Genomic DNA, 21,897 nt, shown 5'->3' on the forward strand with positions numbered 1-21,897 from the left:
CTTCCACACAAGTATCAGCTTTTCTGGCCAAATGGTTTTTGAGAAGAAGATTTTTTTTAAAATATCACCAAATTTTCAATAAATCTTAATTATTTCCCTTTACAATAAGGCATGGCCCTTTATTTTAAAAAACTTGAATCCTATTTACCCAATGATGCTTTGTGCCAAGTTTGGTTGAAATTGGCTAAGTAGTTCAGGAGAGGAAGTCGAAAATGTAAAAAGTTTACAGACAGACGGACAGACAGATGGACGGACGGACGGACAGACGGACGCGGACAAAAAGTGATCAGAAAAGCTCACTTGAGCTTTCAGCTCAGGTGAGCTAAAAACCGATGTGCACAACTACAATGTCTCTGTTATTCAAATTCGTTGGATTCCCATTCCCTGCTATCATAGTCTCGGAGCCTTTGTCTGGAAACCAAAGGCCCTAAAAAGTTTTAAAAGGGAAATAACTCCTTAACGGAAAGGGAATTCTAAATTTTATGAATTGCTTAAGATAGTGTTTTGTAAAGTCGATTAACCTGAAAATTGGAGGAAAAACCGTTCAGAAATGAGCACGATATGAAGCCTCAAAGTTCGCGTCTAGGAAGGAAAAAAGAAAAAGAACTAGATGCTGTCATTAGACAGATATACCCGCACCAAGTGTTTGCCCCTTAAAATAACACTGTTTTGTACCAGTTTAATTAAAAATGAAGGCCACATGCAAGCTCCAGTAATACATTTAAAAATTATAATTTTCATAACTGAAGGACGAAATCCCTTCCCATATGATAATACACATGAGCAGCACTTTATGTGCAATTTGGGGTTGAATTGTTTGCAGTGAATTTTCAGCTAATCAATAATCTTAACATTTCATGTCATAGAAAGTATAACGGTCGATATAATTATTACAAACAAAATTAAATTATCCCCCCTCCCCGTGGCGGTTGCCAGTTTTAGAATTGCTTCTGTGTGCCTACATGTACACCATCGTGTGCACAGAGAGAAGGGGGTGGGAGTGAGGAGTCCAGACCCCCCCCCCCCATGAAAATTTATTTATATCAATTGTAAGATTACCAAAAATACACCTTGGACCCCAATGCTCTTACAGACATGTAAACACTCTAACCCATTGCGCTTCAATGTTAGGTAACATTATTTGGGGGGTAAATATTTAATTAATATTTAATATACTTTATTGTTTATCTCAATAGGAAGTATACATCACAATATGCAGGTGTCCTGCACCACCTTAAAGCTGTTATTTACCTAATAAAATAGTGCAAGTGGATTTGAAGAAAAGGTCATAAAAATACATGCATGTTACAATTAAATAACTGATCTTTGTCTTAAGTTACGTACACAACACAGGTCTGCAGGTCTCATTAGTGGGTACTATTTTTAACCAGCTCTTCTATTAGATGGGTTCACGTGTAAGCATACATGTCTGCGTTTTCCATATGCAGAAAAGGATTAGTTAAGATCAGCTAAAGGAATTCATTATTGTGTTTTAATTGGATTATCATTATGATGTTGACCAATATAGGTAAGCATAATACATGTAGTAGCAGTAGCACAATATAATGAGATGCCAGCATACATATTAAAAGGGCATGGTCACGATTTTGGTCAAATTTTTATTTTTCTGTTTTTATTATTTGCAATGCTTTAGGAATGCATTTCTAATGATCAAATGAAGTTTTGGTGCCAGTCGTTGAGTTTTAAGCAATATACAGAGCTCACAATTCTTCGTCATGTAAACAAGGCTCGTGCCCTGTTTTTGTTTTCATATGCCAAATATACCGGTAAAAATCTTTTTCAAGCTGGTTTGTCTATCTTATCATTCATTTTAAGCATAAATAAACAGTTCCTAATGATTAATACATTCATTTTAGGTCTAAAACTTGAATTTTCACTTCAACATTCAAAATGTAAACAAATGCTTTGTTTACATAGGGAAGAATTGCAAAAATTAAAAATGACTTACTGAAGCATTGTAAACATTAAAATCGAAAAAATAATTTTTGACCAAAATCGTGACCATGTCCCTTTAAAGTTCTTCTTTCACTTTCTAAATGTGATCTCCCATATCATCATCTTTTAATATTTAAATAAGCTTATCATCGTTACCTATCCTATCGCATTTGTAAAGTTTCTGTCATTTTAGTTGCAAAATTTTTCATTTGTCAGACTTGCACTATTGAGTTGACCCCATATTGACCCTGTATAAACAATTTCTTATTAAATTTGTGTATTACATATAAGTAAGTGTACTAGACACTTATCCCTGAGTACCCAAACTCCGTCACCATAAGCAGAAAACTTCCCGCGTTTCTCTGTAAATTATTTTTTGTGGTTTTTATCATTTGCAATCACTAAATATACTCTGAAACAATATAATTTATAAAATTATTAACAAAAATATTTTTATTTTTAATCAAATAAGCCCTCTGAATACGACGTTTATCACGCGTGTCCATGATATCTTATGAACCTAACTCCGTCACCCACATGCTCTATGATATGGCAGGGAATGAAGACACATTAACAATTTAGTTAAAACTCCATTTGTATCTAGTCCAAGTTATGGGTAAGTAAAAATGATGCATACAATTTAATTGTATTTAATTTCATCGAAATTAAATGATCGCCAGAATAAAATATGGGTCCATGTAACAACAATCACAATGGCCTTTTCAGAATGTGCCGTTTGATTTATGTCCTTACTTATTTCAAATATTTTATATCATTAATTAATATATTACTTATTATATTATTTATTTATTACATTTTTAGAAATGTTTCATATTCTAAATAGCGATATACCGGATATATCTATACCCTGTATAAGGCAAAAGTTACGGCATGAGCGATTCGACGTTATCATCAAGAATAATGCATAAAGGCTATTGCCGATTGAAAAAAATGTGTTAATTACCTTAATCAAAAATGTATTACATGTGATATGTTTCATCTTGACATCTCTGACCACCGTAAATGATCGAATGGGCCTGCATGTCAGAAATATCGATATTTTAGTGCACCCGTGAAAAAGTTTTAGCTGATTTCACACAATTAATGGTGCATAAAATGAACAAGGTTTAATTCTGTTATTTTTTGACACATTCTTAAATTTAACAGTTTCAAATTGTTGACATTTGATTAAAGATTTTTGACATGTAAAAATTGACGTCATAATCGTACTTGATTTCAAACGGCAAGGAGTTTCCCGAAAGTGACGGAGTTAGGGGGCTATGCGATATCATTTTTATATGAGTTATAATAGGAAGGAAGGAGTATTTCTTTCTTAATGTATTATAATGAATACATGACCTTATGGGACTGTTCTGGTCATGAAGCGATCAGGAAAATACAAAATATCTTCTAATGTCATTATGATGCATAATCATATATTGACTGTTACTGGCAATATATAGGGTTTTGAAATTACTATATATCTCAGAAACTGTTATAATCATGACCCCTAAACCATATATATTCATGTTTCTGATGTCCAGGGGCATCAAATGATACAGTGGTAACAACGTTATTGTTGACAAGCCAATCGTGTTAAATAGTTCGTGTAACGTGGGTGATCGTTCGTGTAACGTGCGGGATCGTGCGTGTATCAGGAAAAATAGTTTGCGTTTTTTATCGTGCGTGTTCGTGCGTGATCGTGCGGTTTTTTCGTTTTGTAACTTTTTTTACGGAACGTCGGGATTCATTCTTAAAACAACGACAAGTAGTTTTTGTAAAACAGTGTGAATTTTAAACTTTTTTCCATAGAAGAACATAAACAGTTGTTAACATGCATTCTCTCTTTCATGGTTAAATACATTTATCAAGTATTTTCACAGCTCATTCAATCCTTCGTTCGGTCGAGTTAGTTTTGCATAATGTTATAGTCAGCCTCTATCAAGCATCCACTGTGTCTTGACACATAATATTAATCATATTAGCAATAGCAGCACGTTGAATGAAAGCAGTCAAGCTTACCCACTCCCCGTTTTAAACTAAACGATTATCCCCAACGTTTTTCTTTCAAATGAAAATACGATACGCATTCCTATCTGAATATTTGTTTGAAATAATTTTTTTTATAGATGCTTTAAAATTTAGAAAAAAATATGTACTGTGAATAATGAAAATATTCAATGTGGTAAATCGAAATTCTATGGAACAAGGTGACAAATTTACCTCTATCCCGCATAATCAAATCGTACGTAAGGGAACTGGATTACATAAACAGTCAACCCGTATGTAAATAATTTCGTATAGTTAATGCATTATCTTCATTTCATTTACACTTAAGTTATTATTCGTTATGGAGACAAAAAAAATTAATTTGTGTTTGAATCATATATTTTTTTTTGTATGGATGTTTAAATTGTTTACTCGTAAGATATAAAACAGTGCATTGCTACTGTACATGCCGCTTTTTAATAAAACACAAACATAAAGCAATACAAATTAAAGCAATACGTTTTCTTAATTCTAATCTTAAAAAATAATTTTGATTTTGCGTGTTTAATGGTGTAGAATCGTTCAGTTGCGTGCTTTATCGTTTTTGTTCGTGTATCGTGAAAATTCAGTAAGTTAATGATCGTCCGTGTATCGTGCGTGATCGTTCGTGTATCGTGCGTGATCGTTCGTGTATCAGAAACGTGCGTGTCGTTTGTCAACAATAACGTTGCTTCCACTGTATGTAGGTCATGGGCCCTGTGGGTGGTCCTGACCCCCTCAAACAGCAAGTCCCTTAATATCTTCAAAACAGTTGAGATCCCCACCCTTAAACCATATATTTTCTTGTTCCTTGTGTCAAGGGGCATCAAACGGTCTGTAGGTCATGGGCCCCGGGGGTGATCATGACCCCCCTCGAACAGGAAGTGCACGAATATCTCGAAAAATGGTTGAGATCCCCACCCCTTAACCATATATATTCTTGATCCTTAATGGGCATAAAAAGGTATGTAGGTAATGGGCCTCAGGGTTAAATTTAATTTTTCAAAACCGTAATGCACATCTAATGGACAGTTCCTATTATATACCAAGATATAATGTGTCTATCCATTAAATCATAAAAGGAGTTCTAGGATCTATGTTTTTTTTAAGTGATAAACGTCAATTTTCTGCTACTTTTTGACTCCTTGGTTGAAATTTAAATTTTGAAAACCTTACTGCACATCTCTAGAACGTCCCTATCATATCCCAAGATATGATGTGTCTATCCATTAAATCATAAGAGGAGCTCTTGGATCTCTGTTTTTTTTTTCAGTGATAAAGTCAATTTTCTGCTACTATTTGACTCCCTTGATGAAATTTAAATTTTTAAAACCTTATTGCACATCTATAGGACAGCCCCAATTATATCCCAAGAGATGACTTAGCTACTCCAAAAGTTGTAAGAGGAGTTCTGGGAACCATACTTTTTTTGCACAAAAACGGCATTTTTTGTTGCCCACTGATCCCCTTAATAAAATAACTAATTCTGGAACCTGATCACACCTCAATATGACACCCCCAATCATATTCTAGAAGATCATTTGGCTACTGCCCAAAAAAAAATGATGTTTTTGAAACCAGTTTTTTTGTTAAAAAAAAACGTCATTTTTCAGCCATTAAATGACCCCCAGGACAAAATTGAAAATTTCAAAACCTTATTGCGCATCCATAGGATACCCTAAAACATATTCCAAAAGATGATTTGTCTACTGTTGAAAATGTAGGAGGAGTTCGAGGATAAAGGTTTTATGTAAAAAAACGTCATTTTTTACCAATTATTTGACCCCTAGGACTAACAGAGAATTCCTGAAACCTTTTTACAAAACAACATGATACCCCAAATCAAACTCCAAGAGTTCAGTTTGCTGGTTTATAAGATGTAAGAGCAGTTTGAGAAAGTTAAATGTGACAGACGGACGGACGGACAGACGGACGGACGAAACAGGGTAACAACAATATACCCGAACTTTCTTTAGAAAGTGCGGGTATAAAAATAAGAATACTTAGTAATCTTAATCAGCACAATAATAGAAAGGTCTTCCGTTGAAATTATTTGATGTATTAATACATTTTATAGACGAAATGTTTTGTAATTGTGTTAACTAAAATGACAAATAAAATCAGTCTCTGTTTTGTATATAGTGTATTTTGGTGGCATTAGTCCAACTCAACCATGATGTTGAGGATTTCGATTTTTTTAAAAAGATATTATAACTGTAAACAAAGGGTTGTATGATTGTTTTAGCATAAATTTGGCAGTGTTATTTGCTAATTACAAGTTACCATCAAATTCACTGTTATAGACATCGTTTTGTACAGCATGTTGTTGCATCACCCGTATTTATAACCCCTAAAGACAAGAGGCATAAACTGAGTTTGTGAAGACGTCTTTAGAATTAAATCATTATCATTTTATTGCCGACGATTAAGAACTCCGTATACAGGGTGAATTGAACTTTTTGTTCAGAGAAAATTCTGGCGAAGTTACCGATCAAAAAGTGTTTCCCCCACTTCATCCTTTAGGTTAGTCCTTAGGTTGTACTTAAATTACTGTTTGTAGAAATTATGCCTGTTATGAAAAAGACATGCTTTTATTTCTTTTTTATCTTAATTACAGAAAATTTTTGAGAACATTTATTTTTTTTTCACATGACCAGTCGGGCTAGTACACAGACATTTTAACCAGACAAAGTTGGTCGGACGTGCCTTAGTGTCAAAACCTGCACTAGTTTCTAAGGCGAATTTTTTTTTTAAATTGGATTACGCATTTTTTAGTTAAAAAATTGGGTGGTAGGTCGAAAAAAAAAAAAGAAAAAAAACCCCTGGCAAACTTCAAAAAAATAAAATAAGTCTTATGTTTTGTTTGATTTTTTTTTTTACTATTCCATGTACACATGCGTAAGTGTGTCTTTGGGCCACTTTCAGGGCATTCTGAACCGCAGGTCTCACACCTTTATTGACACACGATTTACTTTGATTTACTTTGAAAACTTTGAAACATAATATGTGGGTTCTTTCACTTTCAAGAACTTCTGACACCGCTTGCCCCACAGTATGTGTCGGACAACACTGATTCAAGGTCTTAAACGACAGTTTAATGTCATTTTTTGCAAATGACAGGTAGTATGCCATTTAAATGATAGAACACAAACCATCGTTAGACAACATGGCACCTGTGTGATAGAGAACTCCGTATTCCAAACCCGATCAATTTTAAAACTGAAAGTGTAAAAGTTTAGGTATTTTTTTCGTGAATGAAACCAATTTATGTGGTTTTTATTGATATTTTTCACCAGTCATTTTATTTTTTGTATTTCTTTTAATTTATGTCGGTCAGTAAAAATAAAATTGGAAAAAGTGCATTTTATTTTTTTTCTAAAAGTAAAATAAATTCGGTCGGCGGATCCGTAATCCCACTAATAAAAAAAACGTTCGCCTAATTGACAATAAATTTTTATAATATACACATAGTTAATAATATTGTAACAAAACATTTTGGATTGTTTTCAAGAAATTCTGTGGTATCAAAAGCTCCATTGTTTTAAGGAAAAGACCTGTGTTGATGACAAACTGTACTTGTCGTTTTGACTGACCTGGTAATATATTGTTCATCAAGCTGTCCATCAACCAAAACACATTCTCTTCATCCTTAACAATTAACAGAAGCAACCCAGCGATGAAGTTAAGTCCCTGAAAAATGAATTTAATTGATAAATTGTACGGTAATCAGAAGAGCAATTAATCTTACAAAGTTCAGTTTAAGCTTTGTAACCTATTGTGACTAACAATTGAATTGACCTATAGGGCTGGTATTGGTTTCTGTCTTTACAAAAAACATATCGATTTACGTACCACTTCTTGAATTTAGGCCATACACAGTAAACTCTTCAGTTCTAGCTCTCAAAATGTATAGTGATTAAAAAAAAAGTTTCACAGTCATTTTTTTTCAGTTATTGTTTTTATTAAATTTTATATTTTCCGTTTACTTTCTATAATAAGGAACATATTCTTTTTATGTGTTTATTTGCAGTCAGGGACATATTAGAAACTATCGAAAGTCTTGCATGACGTGATTTCATAGGACGCAAACCCTGCAACTCTTTGCTACAAATAATGCACTTCGCCTTAGTTTTTCAATAGAAATAACAGGAAGAATGGTGTTTTTTGATGTAGAAGGATTTTTACCAGGCATTTGAACACTATCATCATTTAGTGTACATTCAACTGAACTCTTCTCCGTATTAACAGATGCATCCTTCGAATAAAGGGGCTTACCTAATGCCGGGATGACAAGGGGATGGATTTCTTGAGAAGATGTTGAAAATGTGAAAAGTTTACGAACAGACGGACGGACAGACGGAGAGACGGACGACAGACAAAATGTGATCAGAATAGCTCACTTGAGCTTTCAGCTCAGGTGAGCTAAAAAGAAAAAGTAATGCCCAAAGATGGAATCCAACCAGGGCACAAAAAACATCACGTTACATAGCTACCGGTTTAACCTACTGAGCCATCCAGAACTTAATTACACTCCTCAGAGTAAATAAAGACCACTATCATGATAGAAATCACTTTTTCCGAAACTTTTGTTGGTTTTTTGCAAAATTTGGCCCCAGGGCCAGGGTGCCCCTAAAAAAATTCAATTTTAATTTATTCCTTTGAACAAAACCTATCATAATATCTTATTCGGGGCAGGCCAGTCCTGAATACCGAGATAATAATGAAATTGCAAGAGCAATATGATAGATTCAAAATTCAAATTTGAAAAATTTATAAATATGTAAGATAGAAAATAACGAAAAAAAATTTTTGTAATGATTTTACTTCCGAATTGAAATGTATCAGGTGTTTAACCAATCAGATGCCTCTATTTTTTACCAATCAATGATAATCAGTATACCCAATAGAAATGATACATGATTAGACCAATTAGTGAGAACTTGCTGGGTATGTATACAGCCATATCATTCTTAGTCAGTCTTCTGTAAGTGAAGGACTAACGAGTCTTCTGGTGAAACTCTTCGGTAAGAGTTCTACAGAATATGCAAGGATTTGAGGTGTATCGGAAAGCAACAGAATTGTTAGTTAGACCACTCAGTTCTAACTCTGCTTCTTCGTAACTTGTGTCTTGGTGACTTGATAGTGTCTTTGTGTCTAAGTGACTTTCGGCTGACCATGTATTGGTGAATTGATAGTGGTTGTGTAGCACAGTGGTAGCAAACAGAATTGTTTGCTGAAACCCACAGTCTATGGATAGGTAATTATAGGTTGATTTTGTATTTTCATTCTTTGTTAGTTGTTCTACAATCAAATAACCAAGCCCTAGGAAAATCTTCTGACAACTGCATGTTATATTCGCAGTTGAAGGCCAGCTTTGTTGCATTTGTTGATTATTACTTTATTCTTAAGAAGGAAACCTAAGCAAATTAACTCACAAATTACTAGGTGATTATTTTATTCGTAACTTGAAAAACCGATACACTTTGGTTTTCAGAAGTAATTTTTCCCGGTAAATCTATCACCTCTATAGGTCAATTCAATTGTTATAGAGATCGCAATCGCAATAGATCCTTTTAAGTTTGACCGAAATCTGTAGCTATGCATTTGAAAAATATTGAATAGATTCACAACTGTTACAACTCATTTCCTAATTAATATTTGGTTGTTTTACTGTCTTTATATATACATTCAATAACTAACTTTACTGATCTTGAATTACTTTAGAACTTTACTAAGTCACCAAGGATTGTACAATTAATAAAAAAACACATAATTTCATATTTTGATAAACTACCGGTACTCCAAAATAGCAAAATCCTATGGAAAAAATAGTACCATGATAATCTTCAGGTAATTTACTACTGATATTGTTTTTTACTTGCCTCAGTCCAAACACGCTCCCAAACAAACTAGCAAACAACAAACTAACAAACAATCATATAATTATACAGTACTGGATGATATCCCGCGCAGGAATATACACATTCACATTAATATGATGCTTGATTTTTTTGTTCGTTCTTGTATCTACTGTGTCCAACCATTTTCCTACAGGCCTCTCAATCCTCTATAATTGGAGCTGATATTAGGCCCCATTCCCAATTTGAAAAAGGCATCTTTTTTCCCAAAATTTGAGATTGCCTAATATTAATAAGACGAGAGAAATTTAATTTTTAGTTTTACGGATCCGCCGACCCTACAAAGATTTTGTAAAAAAAAAAAAATGTAAAAACATTCGTATCTTCCAAAAATTTTCCAGAATTTTCAAGTTTGACCGATCATGGTTTTAAAATTACTTTATTTTATTTCAAATCTGCAAAACGTTTGACAAAGGGAGATTTTAAAATCAAGTGTAAGCGCGTCTCTATAACATGGAGTATTTAAGATGGAGGTCAGCCATGCATGGTTTGGCTTAAAAGTTTTTATGAAAAGCAAAGAAAATGTTATCCTGAACAAGTTTAGTAAGGTCAATACCAATGATCTTGAAACAAACACAAAGTACACAGTGGATAGTGGACAAATTAAACTTAATATTATAAGTTCAAGCAAATAATATGTAATTTTGATTAATAAAAGTTTGCCCACTGTTTGCTTGTTTGTTTTTTTTTCCCCTCCTCCGACCCAAATTTTTTACAACAAAATCCATAAAACTAAAAATTAAATTTCTCTCGCCTAATGTAACTTAAAAGAAAACCATATAATACTTGAGTAAATCAAAGCAATATGACAAAACGAATTTTAGGAGGCTTCAAAATAAGCACATTTTGGCATATTGAGCTACAAAGGCAGCAACTCCTGCAAAATTGCAATGAGGGAAACATTAAACTATCAAAGGGTCACCATTCAAACATTTTAGAATCTACCTTATCTGAGGATGGTGGCATACTAATATCCCAAATTGTAGTTCTCTGGAAGAAGATTTTTCAAACATGTTTCCCCAAACATTTCTATGTTGAACTTAAAACCTTTCTGGGGTCTTTGATTTGGATGAAACAAACAATCAACACTATCTGATGATGCTTGTATAGTAAAATCAAAAACTGGTTTTTCAGAGAAAGACTGTTAAAAATTTCATCCATTTGTTTCTTTTGTTAAACTTTGAACCCCTCCAGGGGCCCTTGCAGTGGCCGGGGATCACAGTTTGAACAATATAGAACCTAGCTATCCTATCTGATGATGCTTGCTTAGTTAAATATCACAGATTGTAGCATTGTTACACTAGTTCTTAAGAAGATTTTAAGCATGCTTCCCTGCATATTTCTATGTTGAACTTTGAACCCCTCCTGTGGCCACAATATTTATGTCAGATGTCACAGTTTAAACAATTTAGATTATTCACTATATGTAGAGTAGAAGATTTTGATGTAAATATTGGCATTTCTGAAAGTTGTTGAAGAGGGTTTAGCGTTGTGAATCCCCTTCTCATAAGAATGTTTTATACCAAGTTTGATTAAATTTGGTCCAGTGGTTCTAAAGATGTTAAAATTTTACACACTGATGAATGAGCTAACTAAAAAACAGACAAATGGTTGAAGGACAAATTGTGATTAGAAAAGTTCAATTGAACATTTGGGTCAGGTGAGCTAATAAAACAAATTTTTCATTCAAATTCCAATTCAGTTATTTGTGCCACTTAGCATCAAGTTCCCATACTCATTAGGTAAAATAAGTACACTACAGCCCATGATCTACATGTATATTATCATCTCTTTCATGAGAGCATGCTTAAATTACCTGACTATAACCTTTGTCAGGATTGTAAAGGGATGCAGCAACCAGTACATTTCTCAATGGCCTCTGTAAACCATCCTCTGAAGAGAAGAAAATGTTCTCTGGGAATGTCCTGTGCAGGTCTAAAATAGAATTAAACTAATCTAAATCATATTCATACATGTAAACTTTTGGAAATATTCAAAGGAAATTTTTTATGCTACAAAGAAGGTGTAGCAGTTTGTTATGTAGCTATTTTCCCTAAAACTGTTCCAGATAAGATGAAAAATATTAAGTAATAGAATGTGATGTAAACATTTTTTAACAAGCAATGGTATATATGAAGCAATTTAGAATTATTATACCTGCACTTTCTAAAGAAAGTTTGAGTATATTGTTGTTACCCTGTTCTGTCCATCTGTCTGTCATGTTTTACTTTCTCAAACTGCACATCTTATAAATCAGCAAACTAAACTCTTGATTTGGGGTGTCAAGTTGTTTTGTAAAAAAGTTTCATAAATTCTCTGGTAGTCCTGGGGGTCAAATAATTGGTATTGGTAAAAAATGTCCCCCTCATCCAAGCATTCCCCAGGATGTGATGGATGAGGGGCATTCTTGGAAGACAGCCTGAGGCTGAGGAGTATCAAGTAGCATTATTTTCTGGCTATTCATGATGCTCGGGATCGCCCTTCAAAAACATAGGTAATCATAGATTACTAAGCTCACCGAGACGGAGCATCACCATTATGAGACATCACCTTCATAAGACCACCTTTATCATTTTATATGAAAATCATACTTTATGATCTTGGATATTCATGGATTCTGTTTGGACAAAATATCGTATATCATCTGATAAATTTTTTTTATGATAATCATATGTTCATATGTTAATCAATACAATGATATAAAATTAAATATTGTATCATGTCATATTTATAATATATATCATATAAAACAATAAAATACCGTAATAAACAATAATGAGATATGATATTGTAATGTATGATATGATATTGTATTGTGTTATACCTTATTGTATTTGATCACATAATACAATATCATAAAATATAATACAATATAGTATTATATTACAATATCATATTACATAATACATCATAACATTGAAACATATTATATTGTATAATATAGTATGATATTGTATTGAATGACACTGAAACATATTTGATACATTATATGATATTATATCATATAATACAATATAATTTGATTCCAACATTGTATCTTATCAAATGATACAATATTATGTGATAAAGCAAAATATTATAAAATACATTATTATATTATACATATTGTATCATATGACACAATAATATATATTACAATATCATATAATACAATTTCATGTGATAAGATAATATATCATATAAACCAATATCATATCATACAATATCGTATGATACAATATTATATAATATTACAATATCATATAATACAATTTCATGTGATATAATTCTATATTACTGAAACCAATATCATATTATACAATATTGTATGATACAATATTATAGAATATACAATATTGTATCATAGGATACAATATAATATTTTGCAATATCTTATGTAATTGTATCATGTGATAAAATAATAAATTAAAAACACAATATAATATTATACAATATTGTATCATAATATACAATACTATACATAACAGTATCATGATACAATATCATATCATAAAATATCCAAAAAATTGATACAATATCATATCGTATGGTATAACTTTTTATAATATAACATATGATATCATATTGTATCATATCAAACAATATTGTTTCATATCATACAATTCTATATCATAGGAATCATGTTATATCATTTATCAACAAACACATCTATCTATCGAGCTGGTTTGAGTGAGGTGGAGATTTCTTTAGCATCCTTGATAATGGAGATCAGGCTCTGCATATAAAGCAACCTCTGCATTTAATTTATAATAAAGTTAAATCAACTATGCAAGCTATCATCTATAAAACATGTGACCTGTTCCAAAAAACTAAACCTCATCCAGCATCCGAAACCTATGGCTCAGATTCAGCATTCAAGCCCATCAGGTGCATTGGTATCATAACACGCATCATCCATGCAAGTTTGGTGAAGCTTGGACCAGTAATAACTAAGATATCATCATCAGAGGGCACTAGCAATTAAAACCTTAACTTCCTCCAGCATCCGCAACCTATGGCTCAGATTCAGCATCCATGCCTGTCAGGTGCATCTGTATCATAAGACACACCATCCATTCAAGTTTGGTGAAGTTAGGACCTGTAATAACTAAGATTTATTTTTTAAGCATCCTTGATAATGGAGATCAAGCTCTGCATCTGAAGCTACCTCTGCGATTCATTCATATTACAGTTAAATCAACTATGCAAGTTTGATATAGTACTATCATCTATTAAACATGTGACATGTTCCTAAAAACTTAACTTTATCCAGCATCCGAAACCAGACTCAGCATTCAAGCCTGTCAGGTGCATCAGTATCATAAGACACACCATCCATGGAAGTCTGGTGAAGTAAGGACAAGTAATAACTAAGATATCATCATCAGAGGGCACCTGTTTCAAAAACTTTATTTAACCAGCTCTTAAAACCTTAACCTCCTCCAGCATCCGAAACCTATTGCTCAGATTCAGCATTCAAGCTTGTCAGGTGCATCAGTATCATAAGACGCACCATCCATACAAGTTTGGTGAAGTAAGGACCAGTAGTAACTAAGATATAATCATCAGAGGGCACCTGCAACAAAAACTTTAACCAGCTCTAAAAACCTTAACCTCTTCCAGCATCCGAAACCTATTGCTCAGATTCAGCATTCAAGCTTGTCAGGTGCATCAGTATCATAAGATGCATCATCCATACAAGTTTGGTGAAGTTAGGACCAGTAGTAACTTAGATATTGCTATCAATGGGCACCCACAACAAAAACTTTAACCTGCTCCAAAAACCTTAACCTCCTCCAGCATCCGAAACCTATAGCTCAGATTCAGCACTCAAGCCTGTCTGGTGCATCAGTATCATAAGGCACACCATCCATGCAAGTTTGGTGATGTACGGACCAGCAGTAACTAAGATATTGCTATAAAAGGGCACCTGCAACAAAAACTTTAACCTGGTCCAACAACCTTAACCTCCTCCAGCATCTGAAATTTAGGACCCAGATTCAGCATCCAAGTCTTTCAAGTCCATAAGTAGGTCCAGATGCATCACCCATGCAAGTTTGGTGAAGATAGGACAAGTAATAGCTTAGATACAGGACCTGCAACAAAAACTTTAACCAGGTCCGGACGCCGACGCCGACGCCGACGCCGAGGGTATAGCATAAGCTCTCCTTGACTTCGTCTCGGTGAGCTAAAAAGCTAAAAACCTACCTGGAAGTGACGTCACATACCGTATAAATAGTGCGTCCATTGTGATAAACACTCATAATTTTAAAGCAGATTTATTGTCAAATATGTATTTTTATTTGAGGTGGGATAAACAATTCTCAAAACCCATACAAGGAGGGAACCTTGATACTCCTCAGCCTCAGACTATCTTCCAAGAAATTTGCCCCTCATCCATCACATCCGGGGGAATGCTTGGATGAGGGGGACATTCTTTTCATCCAGCCTTCGGCATATCGAAGTATCAAGTAGCATCTTCAAAGTATTTGACAATAAAATAAAAATCCTTCCAAATAGAGAAGATTTTCAATCAATGATTTAAATAAATTAACATAGACCATTTTAATAAATCAACTTTGGTTTCATCATGTGGAAACACAAAATTGCTCGATCATCTTAGCCACAAAACACATCAAATGTACCCATTATTTTCCCCACCAATTTCTATAAATATTGTCCATATTGTGGTTGCATGATTAATGTTTTCTCAGAAAATAATGTTTTAAAACCATTCTGCCTCATTTCTCTGTGATATAAATAAAATACATTGTTTGTAAAATCCAAAACTATATCTAATTTTCTGTCTGTAAGATGTTAATAGAAAGAAGAATGAATTGCATTCATTGAAATGTCAGATTTTACTGTCTGATATATAGGATACATATACACATATAATACAGCTATAATGTAATTAAATGTATGATATTCTAGCTTCCAATGTAATGTAGAAAACAAATGTTTTCTTCCTTGAATATAAAGTATCATATTCATGTATGATTAAGTTTTGCAACATAACTAAGGTACAATGACCCTCTGGTCAGAAAAATATTTACTCTTCATGAATTACCTATATGTCAATCATTCTTTTATAAACTAAAATCATATTTATATATACATGCATGTCCTATTTTGTCTAGCTCATATAGCTTTATATTAAGATAAGTTAAGTTTTCTTTGAAACTTAGATATTATCAGTAAAAGAAATAGTATTCACTTGTGTACAGAAGGATGTCAGGTATAATTTGTCTGATGTCTTTGAACATCAACATTCCTTCCTTTGAAAATTCTTAAATCAATATCTATGACTTTCCTGGTATGTGGTATTTATACATGCAAAAATCAAAATGCTAATCCTTCATAACACGTCCATTTTGATATATTAATACACTGTATTACCAAACTCTGCATGAATTAATTAGTTTTAAGTAAACTAATTTAAAAACTTGCAATCTTTTCTAAATTTGATAATTATATCTTCAATATGAAATAAGTTAATATAAATGACCTATGTAAAGATTTTAACCTCTAGCTAGGTACTGTCTCTTAAAGAATATGGAATTCATATCCCTTACAGAATTGCAGCAGATACTGCTAAGGCAGTATATGCTGCAACAGCGCTGCATGTAATTATACTTAATATCTACCTATATCTTTCCTATTTTTATTATTTACAATGCTTTATGAATTTATTTCTAATGATAAAGTGAAATTTGGGTGGCCGTCGATGAGTTTTAAGCGAGATACAGGGCTCACAATTCTTTGTCATGTAAACAAGGATCGTGCCTTGTTTTTGTTTACATAGGTTCAATATACCAGTAAAAATTCCTTTTCAAGATGATTTGTAAAAATTCTTATTAATTTTAAGCATAAATAAACAGTTCTTACCGATTAACAGATTCATTTTAGGTCTAAAACTGGAATTTTCACTTCAACATTCAAAATGTAAACAAAAGCTTTGTTTACAATATAGCGAGGATTTGTAAGATCTGTAACTCGCTTATAACTCAACAAATGTCATTCAAATTTTGATTGCCTATTAAAAACACCTTACTAAACATTATAAACATTAAAATCGAAAAAAATAATTTTTGAACAAAATCGTGACCATGCCCCTTTAAAACATGAGGGGGTTAAAATCATACGGACACGACTTGTGTAAGCTGCGTACTAAACAACTTGTACGTTCCTTTAATTCTTGTGGCTAGATTCTGAATATTTATCAATGACATCGTTAGTACCTTAAATTCAGTCTAATTAAAAAGAACTAATTCATTATAATCAATTAATGTTTTGTATGTTTTATAAAAGTTCATATCAAACCAAATCGAAAAGTCCCAATTTATCAGAATATTTTGTCACTGTGTTGTTTGATTCTATAACGTCATTTCCGCCTAATGACTACGCACTTTTAAATGAAGCAGACGGATCTTCAACACGTGTTATGGAACATTAAAAAATCACAATGTTGCGGCAGTTGTAGCAAATTCTCTGTCATTTTTTGGCACAAAGTCCATTAAAGACACATAAATCAATAAATTAAAATCTCCTAAGTTATGTACTGCAGGACTAAATCCATCAAAAGTTTACCGCTTTAAAGCCTTTATTTTAAACTATGGAAAACTCTAGAAACCTTCCGAAAACACCAATTGACCAATCATATTTCATTTCTAACAATAGCCATCGTGTTTTTGTTCAAAGCGAGGCTTGGGAAAACCTTACTTAACTCGCTCTCGGAAAAACGACAATAGTCGCGCGTAGCAGTGGCGGACCTGAAATTTTAGCGCGACAATTGTCGCGTGTAGCAGCCTAAGGGTTAAAACAAATATATATTCATATAATTGGAATATTTACTGTAGAAGCTACATACAAGTAATTTGCCTAAGTGTGGTGTGACCCGATTTTCGATCAATTGGGCGATTTCATTCATCTTGAAAAGGGTTTCCCTCGCATGTCATACTAAATATACTGTATTTTTCGGGGCATATGTCGATGTTGGGCATAGGCCGAATTGCTAATTTTTAGACAAAATTCAAGAAAAATCCTTAGAATAGCCGAATTGGGGGATAAGCCGATTTTCAATCGATGATTACTATAGTGAATGTATATATGACCGCTGATTAAGGAAGTCATCATATTAAGTAACTATATACTTTCAGAATATCGATGTAGAAAGTCAAAAGAATAATTAAAGTTATTAAATTTGCTTAACATATATATTTTAAGCAATTTCTAAAAATTAATCTGTATTTTGTGGCTGTTTGGTCTCTTCCGTATTTGTCGGTGTATCGTTATGTATTGTAATTTTACATAGTGTAAATCTAATTGCAACACCAACCTCCGTGGTTCGGTCTGGTAGAACTAAGTATAATATTTTACCAAACCTTTTATATTTTATTAATACCTTATTGCTAAATTTCATTTAATTAAGTTATACTTTGAAAGCTACTTGTAAATACGGGGTATGGCGTCCATTAGCTCAACACGTGGTTTCATATTCAACAAGAGTTATCCCCCGTAATCGCTATAAATGAGAAAACGAAATACCAAACATAAAATATGTAATTTGTGTTCTTTCCATTAATTAATTAAATAGTGACTTGCCGTTAAGCAGAGAAGTTGTAATGTTAAAAACACATTTAATGCAATGAAGTGTAACGGTGTACACTACGTGCCCCCAGGCTGTGTTTTAGTCACGGGTTTCACACCTTTGTATATACACACAACACCAGAATACCGTTATTTCATCCAACAGAAAATTAATTGTAAAAACACAAAGCATTTGATTTATTCTACACCCAAGACCAGTAATTCCCACGAACGCAGACATGAAGAATTCACAAAAATTCCGTCATATTACATTCTACATTCAGTTTCGTTTTCTTTTTTACAACACAATAATAGTTTCCAGGGTTCATACACGAACGTGGGAAAAAATTCTTTTGATTGGGGTTGTTAAGAAATACCTCGTACAGTACTGCACATTTTATTACTCACGATGTCATTACAAAAATTATCAACAGGACAACTATCGAACAATAGTTCAAATGGATGAAAAGACCCAACCCTCAAAGTAAACTGCTACCTTTGAACAGTACAATGGATAAAAACAGTGGATTTTATATTTTACTGTTTAATTTTTTCAACTTTGAGTCTACGATTAGCAGATCCCGGGGGATAGGTCGGGGCTCCCTCATCAGAGAAAAAAAATACTGGCCTATATGCCCCGAAAAAAACGGTACATTAAACAATTGCTGGTCAATTAAGTGTGTAGTGTGTATGTTAATATGATAGATTTCTTCTAAAACATTCAATCCAAAGTATATATAATATATGTAGTTCTTAGTTGACATCCTCCCTATGGATCTATGCCGATGGATTTATCTCTGAGATCTCAGCCCTTGCGTAAATGGTAAAGAAGAACTTGGCGCCATAATATGTCTCATTCATAATTTTTGCTCGCCGATTAGTGGGCGAGTCCAAGTTGGACCAGAGCACATGGTGTGTAGGCCTGGTCTTACCCACTTTTTTTCACAGCAGACGTTTTCTTCACTGTTCGTATGAAAATTAGAGATATCATGGATCTTCCACTTTTGACAGAGCATGTGATAAATGAAACCCAAAAATAAGTAATTCTAATTGAATTAAATTGAAGCTAAAATTAAATTCCCCCTCCCCTCCATGGATAAGGATTTTCAGAATTCCCCATTTTTTAAAGTGCTTGTCAAGATTGTTTGGATGAAGCTGCCCACCTAACCCCCCTCCCACACACACTTTCAAAAACGATGCTACATGTACATGATTGAATATCCTTTCCTATATAATTGGAACAAAATAACAAAATGCCTTTGATTTTGCATCTAATATAACAAATACAATATTTAATTTTGCTGTTTGAGATTATTTGATACATATACATTCCTAAAATAATTTAAAATAATGAAATGATTTAATTTCCAGTGATATACATGTACACGCACTCGATCGAAGAAAAAGATTGAAATTGCTACTAAAATCTGCACATTCAGTTTAATAATTTATGATCTGCAGCGAAAATTAAAATTCATTTCTTATAAGATAGCCCAATTGATACATGCATGCTTCCATTGAATACATTTGGGTGGTCAGGCAAGCTTTTTGGAAAGCTATTACTTGTATAATATTAAGGTCAGGACGCAACCTACATGTACTCCATTTTTTTCCTATCTCCACAATGTGACAATTTCAACTTCGTTATTTCATAATTATATCTTTATGTTATATGATTCTTTTTTTTGCTTGGATATAAAGTGTTCAAATGAAAATATATATTAAATTATGACTTTACTTATAAGCATTCAAATGCATTTTGCATGCTTAAGGAAAATTCTAAATATTCTAGCTCCGAAACGAGCCTGGTAATGCACTTTGAATATATGGGAATTAACAGGTTTAAATGTTAATAAATAAGGAATGAAATATCAAGGAAAATTATATAAAATTGAGGAACGTCTCGTCTGTCCTTAATGAAAACAATATAAATAGACATCATATATCCCATATCAAACAACATATTTGAATCTGCGAATCTTTTTAATGAATTTATGAACAGCGGCAAATTCTAAGGTAATGTTAGCTGCAAGTCTGTATAGCCCTTGTATGAAAAATTTCGGATGGTAGTCAATTTTTCTAGACTGAGAGCTACATATATGCAGCTAAGGTAACTAATAGTGCTTCCGATGAAATACTTTGTTTAGTAATGCAAGCTTTTAAAGCCCCAATACTTCATCTTACATTCGCTATTTGTAGAACAAGCAGAACCAGTATTTAGTCCGACCCTCACTGTATACATTGTTCGAGTTTAATAGCCCTAGCATTTCGTTGCTTTGCTTGTACACAATATCTTTTAAAAATTCAACACATAAAGTGTTTATCTATATGGCTATTAATCGGTATGTACACATTGCGTACACACGTGATTCAAAATACCCCAAATGGAAAACGGTAAAGAATTCAGTCATTTTAAAATCTACATTTTATAGAATTTGTAAAAAATACATTGCGGGTCTGAATGTTTGTTAATGTGTCAATCTATCAATATACAGTTTGTTAATCATTTTCGATTGCTAAGGCTACAGCGTATTTGATGAACATTAAACAACATTTTTTCCATGCAATTTTTCCACAGAAGATAGCGGTTACAATTATAAAGCACAATTAATTTAATTATGTCTTTAAAATTGTGTATGTAATAAATAATTTACAAATTGCTGCTGTAGGTTGTTTGATATTTTCGTTGTAGATGTTTTGCAAATAAAAAATGCGAAATGCGGGGCAAGTCATAATTAGTATCCCTAATAACTGTAACTTCCATAAAATAAGCGGCTTTGGATTCAAATATTATCGTATACGAATATTAAGTTCACATTTTTAAATCATCTCCACGATGATAATATTATCTTCATCGTATATCAGTATTTTGTTTTGCTTTAAAAGAAATGTTCTATCAGAAGCAATCCTGTGTTCTTTTAAATTGCCATCGTACATTTGCCATGGCAGTAATACACATTATGCTTTATATGACGGCCGTGTATTGTAGAAAAGTGGAGTTAAGTAATTACCATGCATTGGAACCATTTTATTAACACATCTCCCAGTACTGAAACAATTCAAGATGTCTTAATTTGTTACAGTAAAACAGTGGGGCGTTAAACATGTGTACGTCCAGCTCTACAAACACAAGCACTGTCGTCTGGGCGACTGCCTGAATACAGCTAGCGACTTTGCTATCGATCGGTTGCCTATAAGTGAGTCTCGTAATGCATCTAAATATAGAGAGGAACACAGTTTTGAATCAAATATCAAAAATAAGGTCATAGAGCTTCATCTTTATGAAATGAAAATGTATATATGAATAAAAACATTTGGGAATTCTATGTGGAATCATCTTTACGCACTGCATGTATCAGTTAGTGCATTACAAGAAGCCCTTTCATAACTTCCTAAACGTGCACCCCCACAAAAAGGGACCGAACTG

General features: G+C 33.0%; 1 protein-coding gene across 11 annotated transcripts in view; it reads right to left on the reverse strand.

Annotated features, from left to right (window-relative positions):
• LOC105343840 (growth hormone-regulated TBC protein 1-A) overlaps positions 1-21,897 on the reverse strand; it is a 199,671-nt gene that overhangs the window by 32,797 nt on the left and 144,977 nt on the right. For 10 of the 11 annotated variants that reach the window (XM_066069731.1, XM_066069737.1, XM_066069738.1 and 7 more), the window contains 2 exons: positions 11,719-11,837; positions 7,578-7,674 (listed from right to left, as the gene is read on the reverse strand). The exons of the other annotated variant lie outside the window; for it this stretch is intronic. In XM_066069731.1, coding sequence (XP_065925803.1) covers positions 7,578-7,674; positions 11,719-11,837 — 216 coding nt within the window. The remainder of the gene's footprint in view (positions 1-7,577; positions 7,675-11,718; positions 11,838-21,897) is intronic. 11 annotated transcript variants of the gene reach the window in all.

This window comes from Magallana gigas, chromosome 8 (assembly GCF_963853765.1).
Source record: "Magallana gigas chromosome 8, xbMagGiga1.1, whole genome shotgun sequence".
NCBI lineage: Eukaryota > Metazoa > Mollusca > Bivalvia > Ostreida > Ostreidae > Magallana > Magallana gigas.